This window comes from Mycteria americana, chromosome 3, assembly GCF_035582795.1.
Source record: "Mycteria americana isolate JAX WOST 10 ecotype Jacksonville Zoo and Gardens chromosome 3, USCA_MyAme_1.0, whole genome shotgun sequence".
Taxonomy (NCBI): Eukaryota; Metazoa; Chordata; class Aves; order Ciconiiformes; family Ciconiidae; genus Mycteria; species Mycteria americana.
This window is the reverse complement of record NC_134367.1, coordinates 46,736,806-46,756,426: the sequence shown is the minus strand read 5'-3', so window position 1 is coordinate 46,756,426 and position 19,621 is coordinate 46,736,806. Positions and strand designations below refer to the sequence as shown.

Genomic DNA, 19,621 nt, shown 5'->3' with positions numbered 1-19,621 from the left:
TGGTCAGTTTGGATCAACTATCCTGGCTGTGTCCCCTCCCAGCTTCTCCTGCACCTGGCAGAGCACGGGAAGCTGAAAAGTCCTTGACTGGTGCAGCAACAACTAAAACATCTCTGTATTATCAACACTGTCTTCAGCACAAATCCAAAACATAGCCCCATACCAGCCACTATAAAGAAAATTAACTCTATCTCAGCTGAAGCCAGGACACCCAGACAGGTATTTCCATTACTCAGTAAAAAGAGCCGTATTTTCCCTCTGATGGTCAAGTGGGAAATGGCTCTGTTGTAGCATGTCAGCTATTATGTCCGTTCAGAGCTACTTCTAACAAGTGCTTTTTGCTCATGTAGCAGAGATCTAGTGCGTTGCAAGAAAGTGATGGTGCCTCGTTTTCTCTTTTTGGGGAAGGTGAGGCAGAAAAAGATGAAAGAAATCAGCCAGCATGGCCAAAGGAGAGCTAAGTCCTGTCTGTCCATGCCATCGAGGCAGGACAGCCATGTCTGTTGTTATTTATTAGAGTTACAGGTGAGGACAAGCCTGTGTTTGGTTGGGTTTTTTTCCTACCAAGCACCTCGTGGTAGCAGAACTCTTCTGTCTGTAGGGCAGGTTTGAGATAAGATTAATCATGGGGACTAATGCTTTAGGATTTTGCTCTATTTTCTGTCATAGTGCTGCATATAACTTGGGATCACTAATGAGAACGATTGCTTTAGGAAGAACAAAACTTTTCATTCTAGCTATTCTATAATGACAGTGAATAGATATTTTATCATATCACCAAGTGATATGGTGAATTGTGGAAACTTTTATAAAATGGCCCTTTGCATGCTTTTTCGTAACTTTCATTGGTAACTGACCAGTCTTGAGAGATTAAGGTCATCTGTAGATAAGCAGAATTTCTTCTTTCAGGGTAACATTAAGTAAACATTTTACTTTGCTTCTCTATAGGGTACTGCAGTATTAACGGTGTTCCTCTGCATTTTGCATTACTGGAAAAAATCAGATAGTTTGTTCTGTTTTCTGTTTCCAACCACTTAATATTGTTTCTGAAGTTTTCCAGGGTATTAGGGTATCTTCTCAAAAATAGTAACTATTGAAAGGATTATTTTGGAGAGGATTTTTATTAGAGACAGTGAAGGTATGGCAGTTCTGTGCAGTGTGACTGAATGACTGGAATTGTATCCCGATTTTGCTTTTGAAGGATAGCTTAATTTCCCTCAAATGAGTATAAGATAGGAATTAAAAGTATTAATGCTTAGAGAACTGGTTTTTTTTTCCTTTAAAATTTTATGTTATTATGTAATTTTTGTCATTAAAACATTCTAGGAAGTAGATCATAATGAAAAAAGATTTCTGTAACTGACAGTCAAGCAATTATAACTGGTCTCCAGATGAGCAGCAAGAAGCTAGATAAGTCATATGCATGTAGATGTCACAGTTGTCCTTCACCACTTATGGCCATTAGCAGGAGTTCAACCTGTTCTGTCATTATCCTGCTGACACTGTACAACAGGTTGTATCGCATTGGCACTGGCTTCCATATGTCAGCACATCTGTGAGCGGTCAACTCAACCAACCATCTTCAAGTCCCCCACTTTTGCCAAGGATCTCGCTTGAAGCATATTTTCAAGGAGACAAGAGTGCACATCTTTTAGTTGTCAGATTTCTGTGTATCAGCATGGATTAATTCTTTTTTTTTTTTTTCCCCCCCTAATACTGGTTTATAAGTGCAGGAAGTTTCCCGTAAATGCATTGCGTGGTGTGAAATTCCCTCCCTCCCTCCTCTTTTTTTATTGTTGTTTTTTTGGTTTTCTTTTGTGGCTTTCCCCCCCCAAAAAATGCACTCATCTGAAATGTTTTTCCACAGAACATGAGATATTTAGAATTATATACAACATTACATAGCATGCTATGTACCTGAATGACAGATCAACTCTACGTTAAGGAGTGTTACCACTGACATAATTTGTCAGTCCAAGTAAATGACTGAAAGCTTACATAGCATCTTTACAAGTCACTTTCCCTGCCACTTCACTTCTAAAGTGGTAGCTGTTACATTCCCATCATCCTTGTTTCCATTAAAATTCAAGCATGTCGATTTATGTGAGGTTGGAAGAGGATTTAGTACAAGCACAGAGAAGCCTAAATAATCTTGTCCTCGTAGATGCACTATGTGCTAGTAAAATGAAAGACTACGAGAAATTAGAAACTGCTATGGCTGAGTTCATTTTTTCCTCCTTTCGTTTAAGCTAATAGAACGGTATGGAACATACAGGTAAACTATTTTCCCTTGAAATATCATTTAGTAAATGAATTTTCATCTGAAACGATTATTGTATGTTCATCAGTGGGAGGTCACACTGCGAACCATAAACAGTAACAAAAGGTATGTGTGGGGCTTTTTTCTGATTTGCATTGAAGATCTAGCTCTGTGAGGTGTGCCTACAACGAAAAAACCTCCTGTAACAGTGATGGAGTTTTAGCTTGCTTCTTTGTCAAGTAATTATTCATTTTTCTTCCTTTTTACTATAATGTATCTTGCAGTGGCCCTGCTTCTGCGGTCCCAAAAAAAAAAAAAAATCCTATTAGTACCAGGATCCAGGTTGTGTAAATGCAAGATTTTGTTTTCTCGCTACACACAGGAACTATTAATGTGCATATATTGAAGGAGATAAGCTGAATATACTCATTGATTCTCACTGTCTCAGGAAAAAAAGTTTCTCATAAATAAACCTAATGATAATACTGTGGCTAACTAACTAGGTTTCTCAGAATTGAACTGATTTCGGCATCTGCGTTAAAAAAAAAAAGATTATTTCGGATTCCTGTCCATTCAGTGAAAGAAACAATGAGAAACTGTTTTAGCGAATTTAAAAGTGAAAATATGTGTTCACATTCCTGTAAACACGTGCACGCAGGTACATATGTTATTTATTTTTTTAATGTATATTGAGTGTTTTATTGGATCCAAAGTAAGGGCCTAGTGCTTTTCTGAATGTGTTTGGTTTTTATAATAAATTTAATTGGAAATAAAACATTTTATATTAATAGAAGCAAAACCCTGCATTTTTATAATACTTAAAAAATATTTTTTAAAGAGGAGTATTTCAAGTTTGAATTTATTGATTTTCTTTTTTAATTTGAAATTAATTTTTTAGGTTGACCTGCGCATACCAAAAAAATTTAGCTTTAAAAAGAATGCTAAAAAATATCACCCACTCTGCTGATTCCAGATATTATAGTAAGCCTCATAGTAAAGCAGCATCATTAAATCATTTTTAACTAGGGCTATTGTCAACTTTGTGTCAAAAGTAGATACGAAGTACAAATGTGAAAGTATCCTATTTGTAAATGTGAACAGGTTGTTTTGCACGTGCAGGTCCAGATTTATTCCACTTACTTTTAGGCACTGACCTTAGATGCCTTGTCACCTTCGGTCCTTCTCCAGTTACATCCCTGAGTGCCTCCAGCGAGCAGTTCAAAACCGAGACCCTTGTGTCACTGTAGCCCAGGGCTGCTCTGCCCTAACTTGGCATCTCGACATCTTGCCCAGCTTTAAGTTTTACTGTTGTAGGCACGTTGCACGCCTGATGCATTTTCTGATCGCCTTTAATTTCTCCTGTCTATGAGCACAAATTTCTGAAGCAAACCTGAGCAGCTTTAGTGTATGAACGGGAAAGAAACCTCCCCTTCAGGAACTGTAGAACAGCTGAAGAGCATGGCTGGGCACCTGAGATCATTGTGCCTTGAGAAAATACTGATACGTATTTACAGCTCGATGCACTGGTTAGCCAGAGCACGCAATCCGAGGCTGAACACGAAAACTGGCTCAACATGTGCTTAATAAAATTGAGTAACCAAGTAAGTGGTTGGGTTTTCTGGCTGCTCTGCCAGTTTGATAAAATTCCTGTTGGAGCCCTGCTCAGCCAGTTGTCTCCTGGGCTAGATTTTGGAAGGGGTGCACATGGCTACACCTGCTTGTGCTCTTCCCATTGTGCAGCGACATCCACAGCTGCCATTTGGTGGCATTACTGGAAATGCAAAAAACCCCACCCTTTCAAATACCATTTTAGATGAATTGGTCCAGGACTCTAATTAAAGATCTAAAGGGTGTCTTGTCTGGAAAGACAGGCATGGTTTGGCCAGTTAATGTGAATAGAAGTATGTTAATAGTGAATATTTACTCAGTCTCATTTGGGGTTGCAAGAAGCTGGAGATCTAAATTGTTTATGAGAAACCTTTTAGCTGTGGTTATCTTCGTAAGGATAACACCTTAAGGATCTATGCACATATTCACAAGGGCATTTTGTAATTTCTATGTAATGTCTGCCTGCAAAATATGATATTTAGAGTATGTTCAGATGCTGTGGGTAGTACAAAAGGGATCTACACTTTCTGAATAGCAGTGATTGAGACTACTGAATGCCTGGCTTATGAACAGATGCAACGTTACCCCTGTGCAGTTGACTAAAAAATCACTGGTGTAAATGGTGGCATAGCCTGAAACAGAGGTTTTTCCTCTTTTGGTTTATGAGCCTCATGTGGATGCTGCTGGTGGTCGTTTTATGAGAATTGCCTTTCCTGTGGAGCCTTTGGTTTTTGTTTGTCCTGCGTAGTAAAGCGTTAACGGTACAAACTCAGCCAGTGCCAGTGTCCCTTCTGCGTCCTTGGGCTGACTCGCAAGCTGGCTCGTCTCTGCTGGTGCTGTGGCCAGACACCACGGAGGACAGCTCAAAGGACCGTGTAGTCTGAGAGGGTAAGGGCGACACCAGATGTGTATTTTCCAAGGCATGTAGACCCTTTCCTTCAAGACTTTTAGTTTCTAGAGATGAAAAGTTTAAAAGTAAGCAGATTTTTTTTTTTTAAGAAGCTGTTGCAGTCTTTGGTGACTTAGATCTCTGTTTAACCTGAGTAGCCAGTATATATTATTCTAGACGGTGGGCTTGTAATCTGGGAATTTGACAGTCATTTTGTATCGCATGTCCAAAAGGTAGTGACGTTATTATTTACGCAGAAGCAGTATCTTTTTCAGTTGCTGCTCTAATGCTTTTTGGCTTGTGAGGATCTGAAAAAAAACCAAAACCAAAAAAACCATGAAAAAAACCCCTCCTTCCTTCAACTTTATTGTAAAAAGGAAGGCTGTGGCACACGGTTCTACAAGAAGTGCTTATCACTCACCTCACCAACAAAATCACAGCTGGGGAGCTGCAGGCTCGTGGCTTTCTCCTGCAGGCCACTTCACACGCTCAGCCTGAGATGCTGCTCACCGCCGCTTTGGGGATGGCCAGGGAAATCCCTGCGGGGGGCTGCTGCGCAGGAACCGATTCTGGTGGGCTTGGGGCTGGCGTATCTGCCACCCGTGCTTACGGATGTGGCATGGAAATGAGGCTTTAAAAGATTTTACCAAGGGTTATAAAGTTCTGATGAGATGGACCACACTATCCCCTGTCTTCTAAACTTGGATAGCATGAGAAAAGAGCATTGTATCAGGATTTTCTTTTTAATGCTGGCTATCCAGATTAGTAAAGTAAACTGATGATGATAGGAAACGTATTAAATCACAGTATATTGTGATTAAATCACAGTATATTGTGTGTATATTGTATATTAAATCACAGTATATTGTGAATGATATTAAATCACAGTGTGGATACTTTACGTTCTTCCATGGGTTGTCCAGATAACTTGTTTTGGTGCACTTAGAAATTGCAAAAAAGCTAGACTTTGTAATGTTTTTGTATTTAATATGCAGTGGGAGTAAAATACGTGATATACTGTTAAGGCTGTTAATGATGGGTGAGTCAGGAAGGTTCCTTTGAATTAGTGCAGAAGACTTGTGAAATTTCCACCTCTGTCATCTCAGATTTTTTTTCTCTCAAACCTGGTTGGGTATACAGTTCCTGTAGGCAGCTTTGGGGGAAAAAAAATCAGACAATGTGTAGCCAATTTATTACCTGCCTTTGCAAACCTTATAGTTTTTGGAATCTAGATTCAAATATATTGTCTCAGTCAAAACAACTGTGAAGAGGTTGTCTCATCCGTTTCAGGCTCCTTCCATTTTAGGTATGAAGCTGTGTTTCGTTTGCTTCTGGTAATACTACATGTTTTAATACGAATTTCAGGTGTGAAATATTGCAGTTTGTCAGACTGTAGGACAGAAGTTTGCATGTGGATATGGTGTGAGGTGATAATTCACGATGCTAAAAGGTCCTTTTAAAGCTTCTGTGAAGCAAGTATAAGAATAACTTTGATCTGATAACGTAAGAGTGATTAACTCTTCCTACCAAGAAAACCTGCCCCAAACCCTGGCTTTTCTCATTAGTGATGCTCTTAGAATGGAAATCCTATGTCTAGAGCATTTATCGCCAACATCTGTAATATTAATTGAAGAAATTTAGCATAAATAAAAACTGATTGAATACAGTGTAAATTACATATATCAGAGTATCATACTATTACGGTTTTCTCTTATATTTCTTTAATAGCATTTGAAATTCATATGCTGTGTGATGTTACTTACTTGTAGCATGTTTACCATCTTACTCATTGACTGTTCACTCAGCTCAGTAAGTGGCAGATTACTGGATTGATTGACTGTAGAGCCATTTGGAAGAGATGGTTATGTATACTTCTGTTTAAGAAGTTAAGAAATTCTCATTTTGATTCTGACCCGCAGTTCTTGTTTGTTGGATGCCTTGTGACTTACCTTCTCTTTCAAGATCATCTTTTTTTCAGTTCAGATTATAGTGCTGTTTCTGGGTTCCTATATGCAGCCTGTTTTATGCACATTTGAGATTTCTTCTTGGTAGAGAGAAGGGTGAGATAGCAGGGGGGAGGTTAAGCGCTTTGAAAATCTTCTTTCCCTCTCCTCCATGACATTGGGACATCCAGAATTACTGGTGTAGTCTGTCAGCACAGCGCAGCTAGCGTGGATGAAACTCTACTGGCAAAGCTGTATTTTTAGTCAAGCCATCCCCCATAGGGTCAAAATGCTACCCAGACGACAGTGCAGCCTTGCTGGTGTAATTGCAGCCGCACCAGGAGCTTCCTAAAGCCCCATTGCACCTAACTGTACCCCTGGCATCCAACAAGAGTCTGATGTAGGCACTGTCTCATTAAGAACCTCCCAAGGTACATTTAAATTCCTTACCGCTTCTTTCCTAGAGCTCCTCGATTTAAAGGGTTCCAGCAGCAGGACAGCCAGGAGCTTCTGCACTATCTGTTGGATGCGATGAGGATTGAAGAAACAAAGGTAACATCTTTGTGTGTGTTTTTAAATAACTTATTTGACTGTATGGTAAACTACTAGTCATTGTTTCAGTGTTCTTCATGTTCCCAGTGTTTTAAAGATGTACTTAATGGAGTAAGAGTGGCTATTTTTGTTATCTTGAGAAAAACAATGACTTTTTTGAAAGAGGATTTAATTATGTTTATGTTGCTATGTTAAAATTGCTGATTGGAATAAAAGTTTCAGTCAGCAATAGAAAGAGTATGGTAAGTAGATCATGATAACTGTAAGAGTCTGAATTGTTTGCCTTTATTAAAAAAGGACAAAAAAGGACTTCTGAGGAGTCAAGAAAGTAGAAGTAGAACCTCTGATCTAGCTGGCAAAGTGCATTTTAAAGCTTTGGGACAGAAATTAGCAGCTCCTAGCTGTGGGCCTGCCCATAATTTTCATTGAAATCTAGTTCAGTGAAAAAAAATAGGACAAAAATAAAATCTTGCAAAGTTTCTTTTATCTTTTGAAAGTGTGAAGAACTACTTGTTTTATAAATAAGGTGCTGCTTTTCATTATTTAAAATCTGTATCTAAGTATGCTAAGTATATAAGAAGGTATATTATATTAGAAATGTCCCCGTGTGGTTTTTCTCATGTTTCTTTTCCTTTGTTATTTCTGCCTCCTGCATTGTTGAATACAAGAAAGTGTGTGTTTGCTTGCTTGAACTATTTTGACCATATCTGATTTCATCTGCCTGATTTAGTCTTGGAACCTTCTTTTCAGATGATATTTTGGTAAATAGCCTTTTCTAAGTGTCATCAAAAGGAGGTCCTTACATCTCGTACCGACCAATGTACTTCCTCTTCTCTCTCATTTAGTAATACAATGAATGTCGTGATCCTGAGCTGAATTATCTTGGAGATGAGATATAAAGCCCAGTTCCTCGCACTGGAGTTAGTGCTGAATGCATCCCCATCCTACCAGAATATTAGTGTATATTGGTCTTGTCAGGAGTACGCTTGATCATAACCAGAACTGAACTACAGGGAGAAACAGCTAAACCTTGCCACTGTCACGCTTGCAAAATTAGGTGTTGAACAGGGCACGCAACAGAAGCAGCTGACTTCAGTTAAAGACCAGTTGTCATGTTTTTGCAGTAGAGGGAAACCATTTTGTTGCTTGCTGATTTTCCTGTAATCAAAGGTGGAAACTATATTTGCTTCACAAATGAGGATTCACCGAAAGCAGAACTATTACAACTAAGCTTCTTCTCCAGTGGGTGATTGCGCTTTCCCCTCAAGTCAATCTCCTGTTTCACCAGTGAATGTGCTATCATTATGATAACCCGCGTTTGGATTTGTCTCTTAAATCGTTTTGTTAGCGGCGACAGCTACGGTAGCTACCAAAAGAGTAATGGAAGATGGTGAGAATTTCAAGTGCCCTTTCGGGCAGTAGAGCGTTTCCGCCACCCCATCACCAGGCAGGGAGAGGTTGGTCCCACCCTGCCCTGCAGTTGCACCCCTCTGCTGCCCTAATGGTGCATATCACCTCGGGCTGCTCCGCCAGGGTCAGTACTACTAAAAGCTCTCCATCTTTTTTTTTTTTTTTTAATTATCCCGTGTTTCGGGTCTGTAGATGGCGAATGTCCGGCCCGTGGTGAGTGCCGGCCGCCGTGCCGGCTGGGCACAGGCAGGAGCAGCTCTGCCTGCCGCGGGAGCCGGCAGCTGCCCCCGTGGCCTCCCCACCGCCCGGGCTCCGGCTGGGTAGGGCCTGCAGCGACGTGTCAGCCACCAGGATGCTGTAGCAGGGGTTACGGCCGCCAGCCTTCCTCTTTCACGCCGCTTTTAAACTTTACTCTCGGAAGAGGGAACAGCCCTGCTGAAAGGGCAGCCGGTTGCTCTGCCATCCACCTGTGAGAGAGCTGAAGGCGGCCGTCCCTGCTTCCCTGTCCCTACCGGGATTAAATTTTTTTTAAACCCTAAGAGTTTTGATGAGAAATACATATAACATGGTGCTAGTTATAGGAACTATCAAAGCAACGCATTCCGCTTTTGCCTCTTCTCCGTGGTTTTCTATCTCATAAAAAGGCTTTCCGACACCAGTGTTGAACTTTTTCCTATCCACGCTAAAAACAGTTAGAAAGTGCGTATGTACGCAAGTGGATTTTTTAAGATAAAAGCTTGTCGATACTACAATAAAGATGACATAGCGTCTGCCGTTTCCAGCAATGTGGGCCGGAGATGGTTTCACACCGGGGCCTGAAGTGGCTGAACCCTGCTGCTAATTGATTAATGTCTGCTGCCATTGTCGGCAGCACCCTGCCCATTCAAAGACTATGTCTTTCTTTGACCTAAATAAATGGTTCAACGCGCTAATCCCAACAAAAGGGTTGCTTATGGCCCTAAACCCATTTATGGTGCTCAACTTCATGAATTACCTATTGATTAGTCCTTTTAGTATATTGTTGGCTTTAAGATGAACAAAGCCGAGCTCGGGGCAGCGGGAGTTAATTCACGAGCCAGGTCACATACTCGTAAGGTAGGAGTATGACTTGGTCTGATGGGTGCCTGAACTGGAAATCGAACCTCCAACGCTGTCTGTCGTTGTAACTCTTTTGTAATATATGGCTTGAAAGTGTTATTTGCTGCCTGCAAACAAGAGTTATTTATTATCCTTTTCCTGTTAGGACAGAGGGTTTGAGTTACTTGCCGAAGCTTGGTATCGCTATTTGTCTCTAGAATGGTACTTTGCTCTAAGTGTGACTTCAGTGACACATGTAATTGCAAATGTCATTTGCACACCGATGCGAGAGACTCGTGCGTGTTACTAGAGTTTGTGGATTAGAGGACCAGTACATTTGCCAGGAAAAAGGGAAACACAGGTCACACGCTGCAGTGTTCTCTGGCCGTGGACCTGAGGCAGGCTCCGGCTTCCCTCTCCGCAGCGTGTCGGAGGTTGGGCTGAGCCGCCTTTGGTACCAGCCTGCGCGGTTCTGCTGCAGGGTACGCGTCTCGGGAATACAGCATCTCCTTGTCCCGGGGCAGCTGAGAAACGGGGGGGAGAAGCACCCCTGTTTTGAGGTGCAGCTACAGCTCACCTGTATGAATTAGCATATTTCTGATTCTTCTTTCAAAAATGTAATTTTTAGGATTGTTTGAGCAAATGTTGATGATGTTTATATGGATTCATAAAAAGTTTTGTGTCTCTCCTAAGGTTTTCTAACATAACTTTGAAATGTGCAGTGTTAGAAAGTAAACAGAAGTAATAAAAAACCTGCCCAAACACAGTCGTTGAAGTCTGGCTATTGAAAGATACTTAGCTGCCTTCAAGTATTGTGTATCCTAGTCAATCAGTAATAGTCCATTTTTCTTCAGCATTCCCCCCCCGTCCCAGCAGTGGAAGAAATGGAATGTGTTTGTTCACTGAAAATCTGACCGTTTCTTGATAACCTCTCGAGTGCTCTACAACGGCTCCCTTTTTAAGGGGAGGAAATTTTTGGATGGTTACCTACTAAAGTTAAGCTCATGTAGCTTTGACACTGTTAGTGAATAACAACAGTAGTTTTAAAATATTGAATTATGCTTATTTTACTGAAATAAGGGTAGATAAAATCTAATCATATATTAATAGTTTTTAGAATGTTTACACTTAAAATACTTGCTAAATGTTTTGTTTGTTTGTTTTTAATTATAGCGTATACAAACTGGTATCTTAAAAGCGTTTAATAATCCAACTACTAAGACGGCAGATGAAGAAACTAGAAGAAAAGTCAAAGGTATGCAACCCTCTATTGAATACTTTTAAAAATGCACAAGTCTTTAAATACCATTTTCTTCAAAACTGACTATTGCAAACAGCAATCCCGAAGTACTGTAGTTACAAGGCTTTTATTATGTATTATTCTAGTGCCACCTAGTGCGTATCTAAAGGATAGAGAGCTTAATATGTGCTGACTTGCATCTTCGTATCGGGGATAAAGTCTTCCCCTGTATTAATAATGCCTCTTGTAATGATAGGTAGAATTTAATTTTTTTTTCTAAAATAGTTTGCTGCATCTTCAGGTTTGTTATATAGCCACAATTATTGTATCACTCAGAGAGGCCACTTCCCATAAATAAAACTGATTTCTGTCAGCTGAGTGATACTACGAGCACTCTAAATATGATTACAAAGCCAGGATAGGAAGCTGTTTCAAAAGAAGGCAGGTTTTTCAAAACAAGAATTATTTAATCAATTCGTGTGTGTGTGTGTGTTTATGCAAAAGTTCTAATTTTGGGGATTTTGTTTTAATTAAAGTCTTAATAATGATTAAGCTCTTTTGAAAGTCACCCTTCCCAAATCTGCAACAGTTAAGACATAGAGACGTACGAGAACAGGCTTTTGTCTCATTTTTTAGAGTTTTATAGTTTCAAAAACCATTTAGAGAGGGTAACAACCTGTCTGCTACCCTAGTGTCTATATCAGGGCAATACAATATTATGTATTCAAAAGAAAATGGAGATTTTATTTAAAAGGCTTCTTCTTGAGAGATACAGTATTATTACTCTGTTACAGTAGGTGGGGAAGGGAAGGATAAAAGGGAATCGTATCACTAAAATATTTTAAAATGTTGAGATAATACAGTATATGATGTATTAGTTATTGTATTGTGTTCAAAACATTTTGAATATGTTTAAAATTGTGCTTTCACAATAAATCTTAGAAAGAATTTTGTTGTACTTACAGTGTGGCTTTGGATCTGTTATTTTTCACATTTAAAAAAGGCAATGTTTTTTCAGCATATGGAAGAGAGGGTGTGAAGATGAACTTCATAGATAGGATCTTTGTTGGTGAATTGACTAGCACTGTCATGTGTGAGGAATGTGAAAATGTAGGTATTCTGGAATTTGGTTTGATGTGGAATAGATCACATACTGGTTTGATTACGTTGTCTTGAAAGTATAAAATTGTATTGCCAATTTTATACTTGTTTTGTTTGTTTGTAAAAACAAGACTTTATTGAAAGTTTCTCATTTAAAATTATTTATTCCTTCTTTAAAGCATTATCCTCCCAACCTAAGAAGAGGAGTCCTTTGAATGCAAAAAGGATTCAAGTACTGGGCTTGATTTTATGTCTAACTTAAGGCTGGAGGTTCCAAATTCTATAATCATCCGTGTTACACCGCAATTTTATTTGATATTTTTAAAACACCTACCTATCTTAAAATGTAAATCCTCCTGCCTACTGTTCTGGGATATACCTGAAAATTGGGAATTACATACTTTGAATTAGTATGAGTGGGGAAATGCTAAAATTACTTTTTTGTTTCTTGAACTATTTTTGATAATTAATGTAATAACTCTAATGAACAGCATAATCCTTTCATAATTAATATTACTGACATTTCATCATAAATGCTTTCCATGATCCTTATAATTTTCTTTAACTTTGGAAGAGAAAAAATCTTATTTGCATGACTTTTCTAATTGAATGTTACATTTGTGCTTGGTTTACAACATTATATTTCATATTATAGAGATTAAGTAAATCAATCAGTCTGAGTAATTAAGCACAGTCCTGCAGTGCCAGGTAAACTTCCCTGTGTGTGGTGTGCAGATTACACTTCAATGTGCTACTAGTATCAATGAAGAACTTCGACTGTATACAAAATAGAGGTTGTATGTGTTTTGTGTGTCTCATTTATTTTTCCTGGATTCTTATATTTTGCCTGCACAGGACTCGGAACTTTGCTAGCTGTAGCCCTTTGAGGAAGAGTTTAGTGTTCGCTTTCCTTTGCCTGCATTGGCAAAGGTATTTTTGACTAATGTTTGTTGATGCAAACTCACTCTTTAGAGGAACCCCTGTTTGAACATTGCTCATCAGGCAGTCTGTCCTCATAGTTACAATAGGTTTGATCTCATTTATTGCTTTATGGGAACCTAAACCATGCTGAGTCCCTGGCACAACAGGTAAAAATAAGCCTACAGTCCCAATCAAATGTTGCAGGTGGAAGATAGGGTCACAAATAGAAGAGAAGGGCAACGATGACAGTAACTGAGGGCATGACTGTGTTCAGTAACTTACACATACAACATGATTTTTATGTTTTTTTAAGGCCTTGTTTTTCACAGTCTTTCCAGAGGTAAGTCAAGTCAGTTTTGGAAGGAATTGGAGAACGGCACAGGAGAGAGCTTAAGGAACAGGCTTGGAAGGGATGTTCTAGCCGTAAAGGCAGATGGGAGGTGCTGAGAGAAAATGTCTTTAGGTATGATTTGCCAGATATTTCCAGTTTCAGCTTAGATTTTATATGGTTTGGCAAAATAAAACTCCAGTAAAGAAAAGAAGGTTGTTTTGGTTTTGTTTTTTTTTTTTTTAATCCCCTTTTCCCCAGTAATTTGATTTATTTTAAACTTACTAGTGTATGTTATGATGTGAAAATTCCTAATAAAGCTTTTGGCTGTAACCAGTAAGCCTGACTTAATTTTTTCTGAGAGCATCAGGTTAGAACCTGTCATCTAACTGTCATTAACTAGTCCTTGCTGCTTAACAGTGTACGAGGTCAAACGCCTGCGCTAAAAGTGTCCAGGATGGGGAAACTCTAAAAGTTAGCTTTCTGCAGAGTTGTACCATCTAGAAGGCCCACATGACTTGAAAATCTGTCTGGAGCTCATAGAAACTGAGCACCACACTGCTTCTAGGCCCAGTTCATGCCCAGATGAATGGCCTTGCCCTTTACATCTGTATGCTGAAATTTTCTGCAGTGTTAGAAAGAAAATCTGAGCTAACTCAAAATTAAAAAAAAAAAAAAAAAGGAAAAATGTTTTTCGGAAGTTCTTCATTGTAGTTGGATACATCTTGTAACTAATTAGCTTTTTGTATAGTTTCTGATAATAATTTGACTTAAAATGGGAGCTATGTGCTGAACCCATATACTGTTCTTTGCATTTAATATGCATTTTCTCTTTTTCTTCAAGATTTCAACAGTAAAAGAACCTTTCATTGATCTTTCACTTCCTATAATAGAGGAGAGGGTAAGAAACAGAATATGTAATAAATAACTATTGCTTTCAGTGGATTGTTTTTACATACCTTTATGAAGATGGTTAGGTATATTCACAGTTTTGATTTCAAGCCTAAAAATATATGCTTGTCCATAAATACATGTACTGTCATACTGTGTGTTCATTATATGATTTTATGTATATATATACATATGTATACATATAGAGACATACAATGTCATAAGTACATATATTTTTAAATTAGTCCAAATTTTGAACAAATGACCATTGTAATTACAGTATATGTAGGTCTGAGATTGGTTTAATTTAGTAGTATTTGAATAGAATGATTACAGACTTTTTTGAAGGTCCAGAAAGTTAGATTCTAGCCTTTTGGTTTGCACCTAGAGAACTGAGTCCCTTCGGACTGAAGTGTACCTACGGGATGAGACAGTGTAAAAATGAATAGGCTTTGAATGTATTCATTCTGATGTTTTCTGTGTTTTCAGTGTAAGTAGCTCACAGAATGCCTCCATTAGCTGCAGAGGAACTGTGTTCCTTTGAAGGCATATACTCTAGTTTTGCAGGATTTGGGCTTTTCATTTGAGAGGAGGGGGATGCATTGGGAGTGGTTCTTCCCTCATCCTGCATATATTCATGTATATTTAAGGGAGAGTATTTAATGTAATATTTAATCCTGTATAAAATGTACTTGTCTCCAAACACCAGTTTTGTTCATAATAAATTCTTCATCTTTGTTGCGGCACAGAGTGCAGATGTCTCTGGGAATTAAAGCTTTAAGAACATTTTGAGTATCTGGGCCCCTGTGCTTCCTGGCTCACATGTGTAACATGGGAACTTCATGGGTTCTGTTTGAGAGAGAGATGTGGTGGCTTTTAGCAATCGCTGCGCTTACTTCAGGACGTGCATTACTTTATGGTTGTCGCTTTCCTTTATAGTCTAGGTACGCTGCTGCCTTTAATGTGATGGGGGATGTGCGGCAGCTCCTTCCTCACGTCATAAGGTGGTAGGCTGCACCAGAGACTTATGGGCAGCTGTCTCCCCTTTGATAAATGCACATCTCGTACAGATACGCCTGTGCTCATACAATACTAGAATAGATTATTTGGTATGTATTCTGTACAGGAATTTTGTATCATTCCTATTTCTTGTGGCTTTCAGTTGAACTTTCGAAGATGTTGACAGTGAGTTTATGATAAATAAAATTAGAAAGTAGTCTTATACCACAATTCAGGGGCCAGTTAATTGGATTTATGTAGGTTACTATTTTCTAAAGTAAAGGAAACAACCCACCTATATTCATCTTTTCTGTAGGTTGCAAAGGAATACAAAATTGGCATATTTCCTTTCCTAATTTCCTGTCTAATTTCTTAGGTTGCAAAGCCTGTGCCTTTGGGAAGAACAGGTAAAGGTAAAAGTGTACAGGAGGCAGATCTTGGTCAGTATAACTGTTCTTCTATCACTACACTGAATAATCAACCCAAACTTGTCAAGAAACACGCCTTAACAAAAGACAAGGTAAGAACTTAAATACTCGCACTAACCAGTCATCTTGAGTTTATTCTGAAGTTTCTAGGGTTACAGGGGTGGGAATTTTGACACCTGTCAATGGGGGTGTTTTTGTATACGTATAGCTAAGATAGAGTTGTTTTAAAATAGGTCATTATTAGAAGTGTGAGAAATGACAGTGATGGGGAACCGCTTAGTTTTCAGTCACAGGGTTTCATTTGTAAGGAAAAAAAAATCTGCAAGTTAGTTTCAATTCATGTTGCTTTTGGTTTTCTTGACTGCTTTTCTTTTGGTGTCCTTCTAGTTTGTTTCTGGTTGCAATTCCAAGAACTGTAATGCTGACTAGGAGAGCAGGCAAGTCTGCGTTAGTGCCGTCCGAGGGATTAGTTGGCAGGGGGTACAACAAAAATAGTACAGCCAGCAGAGACTCTTGGAGACTGAGAGCACGGTTTCCATAACCCACTTGGCCTTCAGCAGCCTGAGGGCCGGGGAGTTCGGTTCAGCCTGTCTCCAGTGCGGCCTCCTAATACTGTTCTTTCTGACGGTAGCCAAAGGGTTCTGCAAATATGCCAGCCTAACAGAATTGATTATTTGTATGTATTAGTGTTTACAGATTAAAAAAAATCTGTAATAATTACTGTGCACATATATTATTGTTAATGAAACGTGACAAAGGCTCTCGTTGTCATTATTGTCGTATGTCATAATATGTCCTATACTGTCATTATTAATGTTCTTTTTTAAAATAAGCCTTATCGTCCATATAGGGTTATGTGGCCAATTAGAATCTTAATAGTGTTAATACTGATACATAAAACACGATTACTGAAATGCTTTCAAAATTAGGAAAATAAAATATAGTATGGGTTCAATAAACTAGACTAGACAGACTAATATAAAGGAAGCAATAACTCTGCTTTCGATAAGAATGGATCAAGTGACCTATAAAGTATGCCTGTCTAATTGGTGAGGCTTTGTGATTCTCCGCTCTCCCTCCATCTTTTCAGTATGTATTTATCGTTATTTTAGACTTTTTTTGAATGATTTTCAGTGTAATATATCTGTTCTGCAGTAGAACTTCTAATGCAAAACAAACAATGGTTGAATTCAGTCAGTGTTTGCTGATGTTCTGTGACTTCAGTTCATCAGTTTGTAAGTTGGCTTGTGAAAATGGGGGGTGTCCCGTGGGTGGTTTTGTAGGCAACAGTACCTGAACACTGGTTGTTAGGCTTCTCTCCTGAAATGGGGAGCGTCACAGTTTTAAGAATTTTTTTACTACTGTTTGCATAATACCCCTGAACACTAGCAGTAATTTCAGACAAGGTCCTCTCCCTCTTCTCTATTTATAAAGCAAGCAAGCTTAACTAAGACAAGAAATGGTCCTAATGGAAAACAGTTTTTGGGGTTTCTAATGATTTTTATTGGGATTTTATTCCTTTTTTTGCTAAACTGTTCACTTGCTTTTGAGCTTAAGGACTGGAATTATGAAGGCATACATTTAGTGTAGGTTTAAACCCTGTTTAAGAAAATATTCACAAATGTTTTTTGTCTTTCACATGGACTTCATTTGGACTTAAGTTCTTGCTTAAAGTTTAAAACTGAATATGTTAAGGGATAGACTGAACAAAGTTCAGTGCCTGCAAGTTGGGCAGTTACCTGTAGTGCTGAACATTTTGGTACCCATGACCTGAAGTGGGATCCAAAACAAAAACAGTCCAGAAACCCTCTCTACCAAATGAGAAGCTACTTAAAGATAGTCAGTAGGAAATACCAAACAGAAAGCCATGTCTCGAGTTACACCTTCGCTGCAGCTTAGGCACATGACCAGGAGTGCAGAAGGGTATTTCACTCCACTTAGGTTCCCTGTTAAGGAAGCCACCTGTGAAAGTTAGTTTCTGTGGTTTGTTCTGTGAAAGCACTGATGTGAGCTTAACTCGTGCTGTGTGTCACTTTGTGCGTTCAAAAGGTATTTCCTTATTAATGCCAGGAAGTGGAAGGTGCAGGTGCAGGGCTCCTGACACTCAGGGGGAGTGTCGAGCCTTATTTTAGGAATATGCCTAGCCTATACGTTATGAGGTCATGACAATTTTAGATTCTTTTACCTCATGTCTGAGTGAGCCCCACTGGAAGGGTCTGTGCCCTGTTGGAGACTGTAAATACTCTTCTGAAACAGGTCCTAATACACTAAATACATGTGAAGACAAAATGTAACAGAGTAACCATATAAAAAACTGATAGGAGAAGAGAATGAGACAGAAGTAGCAAAAAGACATGTGCTAGAAACAAAGGAAAGAATGGAAAGAAAGTGCAGACATTGATTGTTACAGGAGAAAAGGCCCAACTCAAAACTGTTGAGGTTAATGGAAGGCTTCCCACTGGCATCACTGGAATTTTGATCAAACTCAGATAAAGGAAAAAGCAAAAGGGAAGGAAATTTGCTCATTTCTTTTGGAAAGAAGCCAAACAAAAGGAAAGAATCATGAACGCTTATAAATTACTTAAAATTATGGCAGCTTTAAGGTGGTTTGTTTTTTTTTTTTTTTAAATCTACAGTAGTAGTTTTCTGTGGCAGCACAGGTTTTTTTTTTTTCTCCTTGCAATCTTGATAAAATTAAAAAAATCAACTTCAGATAATATACAAATTAGCAAACATATGACATGGGATGCTTTATTTAATTCTAAGACAAATGCCTACAAGGTGAGTCGAATTTTATTCTGGAGCTGCTCATCAGGTAAGGCCTCTGATGGGAGGCTAGGGGACTAGCTTAAACTTGAGAACCTTTTAGAAGCTTAAGTTAGATTAAGTGAATACCACTTCAAATGTTCCATCTACAGCTGTCACGAAGTGAATGTAATTAGTTGTGGGAAGTATTGATTTCACAGTAAGTATAATGCTCTTAGCTGACTGGGGTGTAGGTTTCTAATCCTAAGTTGGTTTAAAAAGATCTTAAGGAGATCAACTCACTTAAACACGTGAGAGATGGAGAATATAAAATAATAGGTTTAATTTGCTTTGAATTTGTCATGTTTCAAAAGCTATGTTAGATCACAGATCTGTTTTCTTTTTCTCCCCTATATTACTGAAATAATAATGCTATAATTTACAGAATCAACTGAACCAGGAGAGACGGCTTGCCAGGAAAGCTTCCTGTAACGAAGAAGAAAAAAGTCCTGTTATCATGCAGGAAAAAACCAAAAAGCTTGAGCTGGAAGGTAGCTCTGGCATCCTGTACTCCAAAGACACAACTGCTGACTCTGCTGTAAATGGAAGTCAGACGGACGGCAGTGAGAAGGAAGCCAGCCGCTCTGAAAGCAGCTTTGATGCAGACAGCGAAGCCTCAGAAAGCGAAAGTGCTTCTAAGCAAACAGCTTTCAGCCCGTCCAGCAACGTGTCTGGTTTGCATGTCAACCACATAAATGTTAAAATGCCGCACAACAAGCCAAGTGACAGTAATGATGAGATGATTTCCAGTGCCATATCCAAGCTCAGCCTCTGTGGTACTATAACTGAAGATAAAAAATCGAGCCGTGGGGATCCAGCATTAGGTTTATCGAATAATTCCATGTTCTCAGTAGACAAATCCCCGCTATCCCAAAACCCTCAAAATGCTTTCCAGACGCTTTCCCAAAGCTACATAACTAGCTCAAAGGAATGTTCTGTTCAGTCCTGCCTTTACCAGTTCACCTCTGTAGAGCTCCTAATGGGGAATAACAAGCTTTTATGTGAGAGCTGCACAGAAAGGAAACACAAGTATCAGAAGAAAACCAACTCCACAGGTAAAGTGCTTGTATCTGTCTGGACACTACAAAATTGCCTCTCAAAACCTGTGCACTCGCTGCTGTTTCATTGCTCCAGCACGGGCCTCCCCCTTGCGGCTAAATAGAAAATGT

General features: G+C 38.9%; 1 protein-coding gene across 10 annotated transcripts in view; it reads left to right on the top strand.

Moving 5' to 3' along the window:
• Positions 1 to 19,621, top strand: part of USP45 (ubiquitin specific peptidase 45) — a 60,347-nt gene that overhangs the window by 35,563 nt on the left and 5,163 nt on the right. For 5 of the 10 annotated variants that reach the window (XM_075498422.1, XM_075498418.1, XM_075498420.1 and 2 more), the window contains 6 exons: positions 7,165 to 7,252; positions 10,913 to 10,994; positions 11,998 to 12,089; positions 14,174 to 14,230; positions 15,596 to 15,739; positions 18,838 to 19,507. In XM_075498422.1, the coding sequence (XP_075354537.1) occupies positions 7,165 to 7,252; positions 10,913 to 10,994; positions 11,998 to 12,089; positions 14,174 to 14,230; positions 15,596 to 15,739; positions 18,838 to 19,507 (1,133 nt within the window). Of the gene's footprint in view, positions 1 to 7,164; positions 7,253 to 10,912; positions 10,995 to 11,997; positions 12,090 to 14,173; positions 14,231 to 15,595; positions 15,740 to 18,837; positions 19,508 to 19,621 lie in introns of those variants that run through there. The other 5 variants (XM_075498424.1, XM_075498425.1, XM_075498426.1 and 2 more) reach the window with 5 other exon arrangements.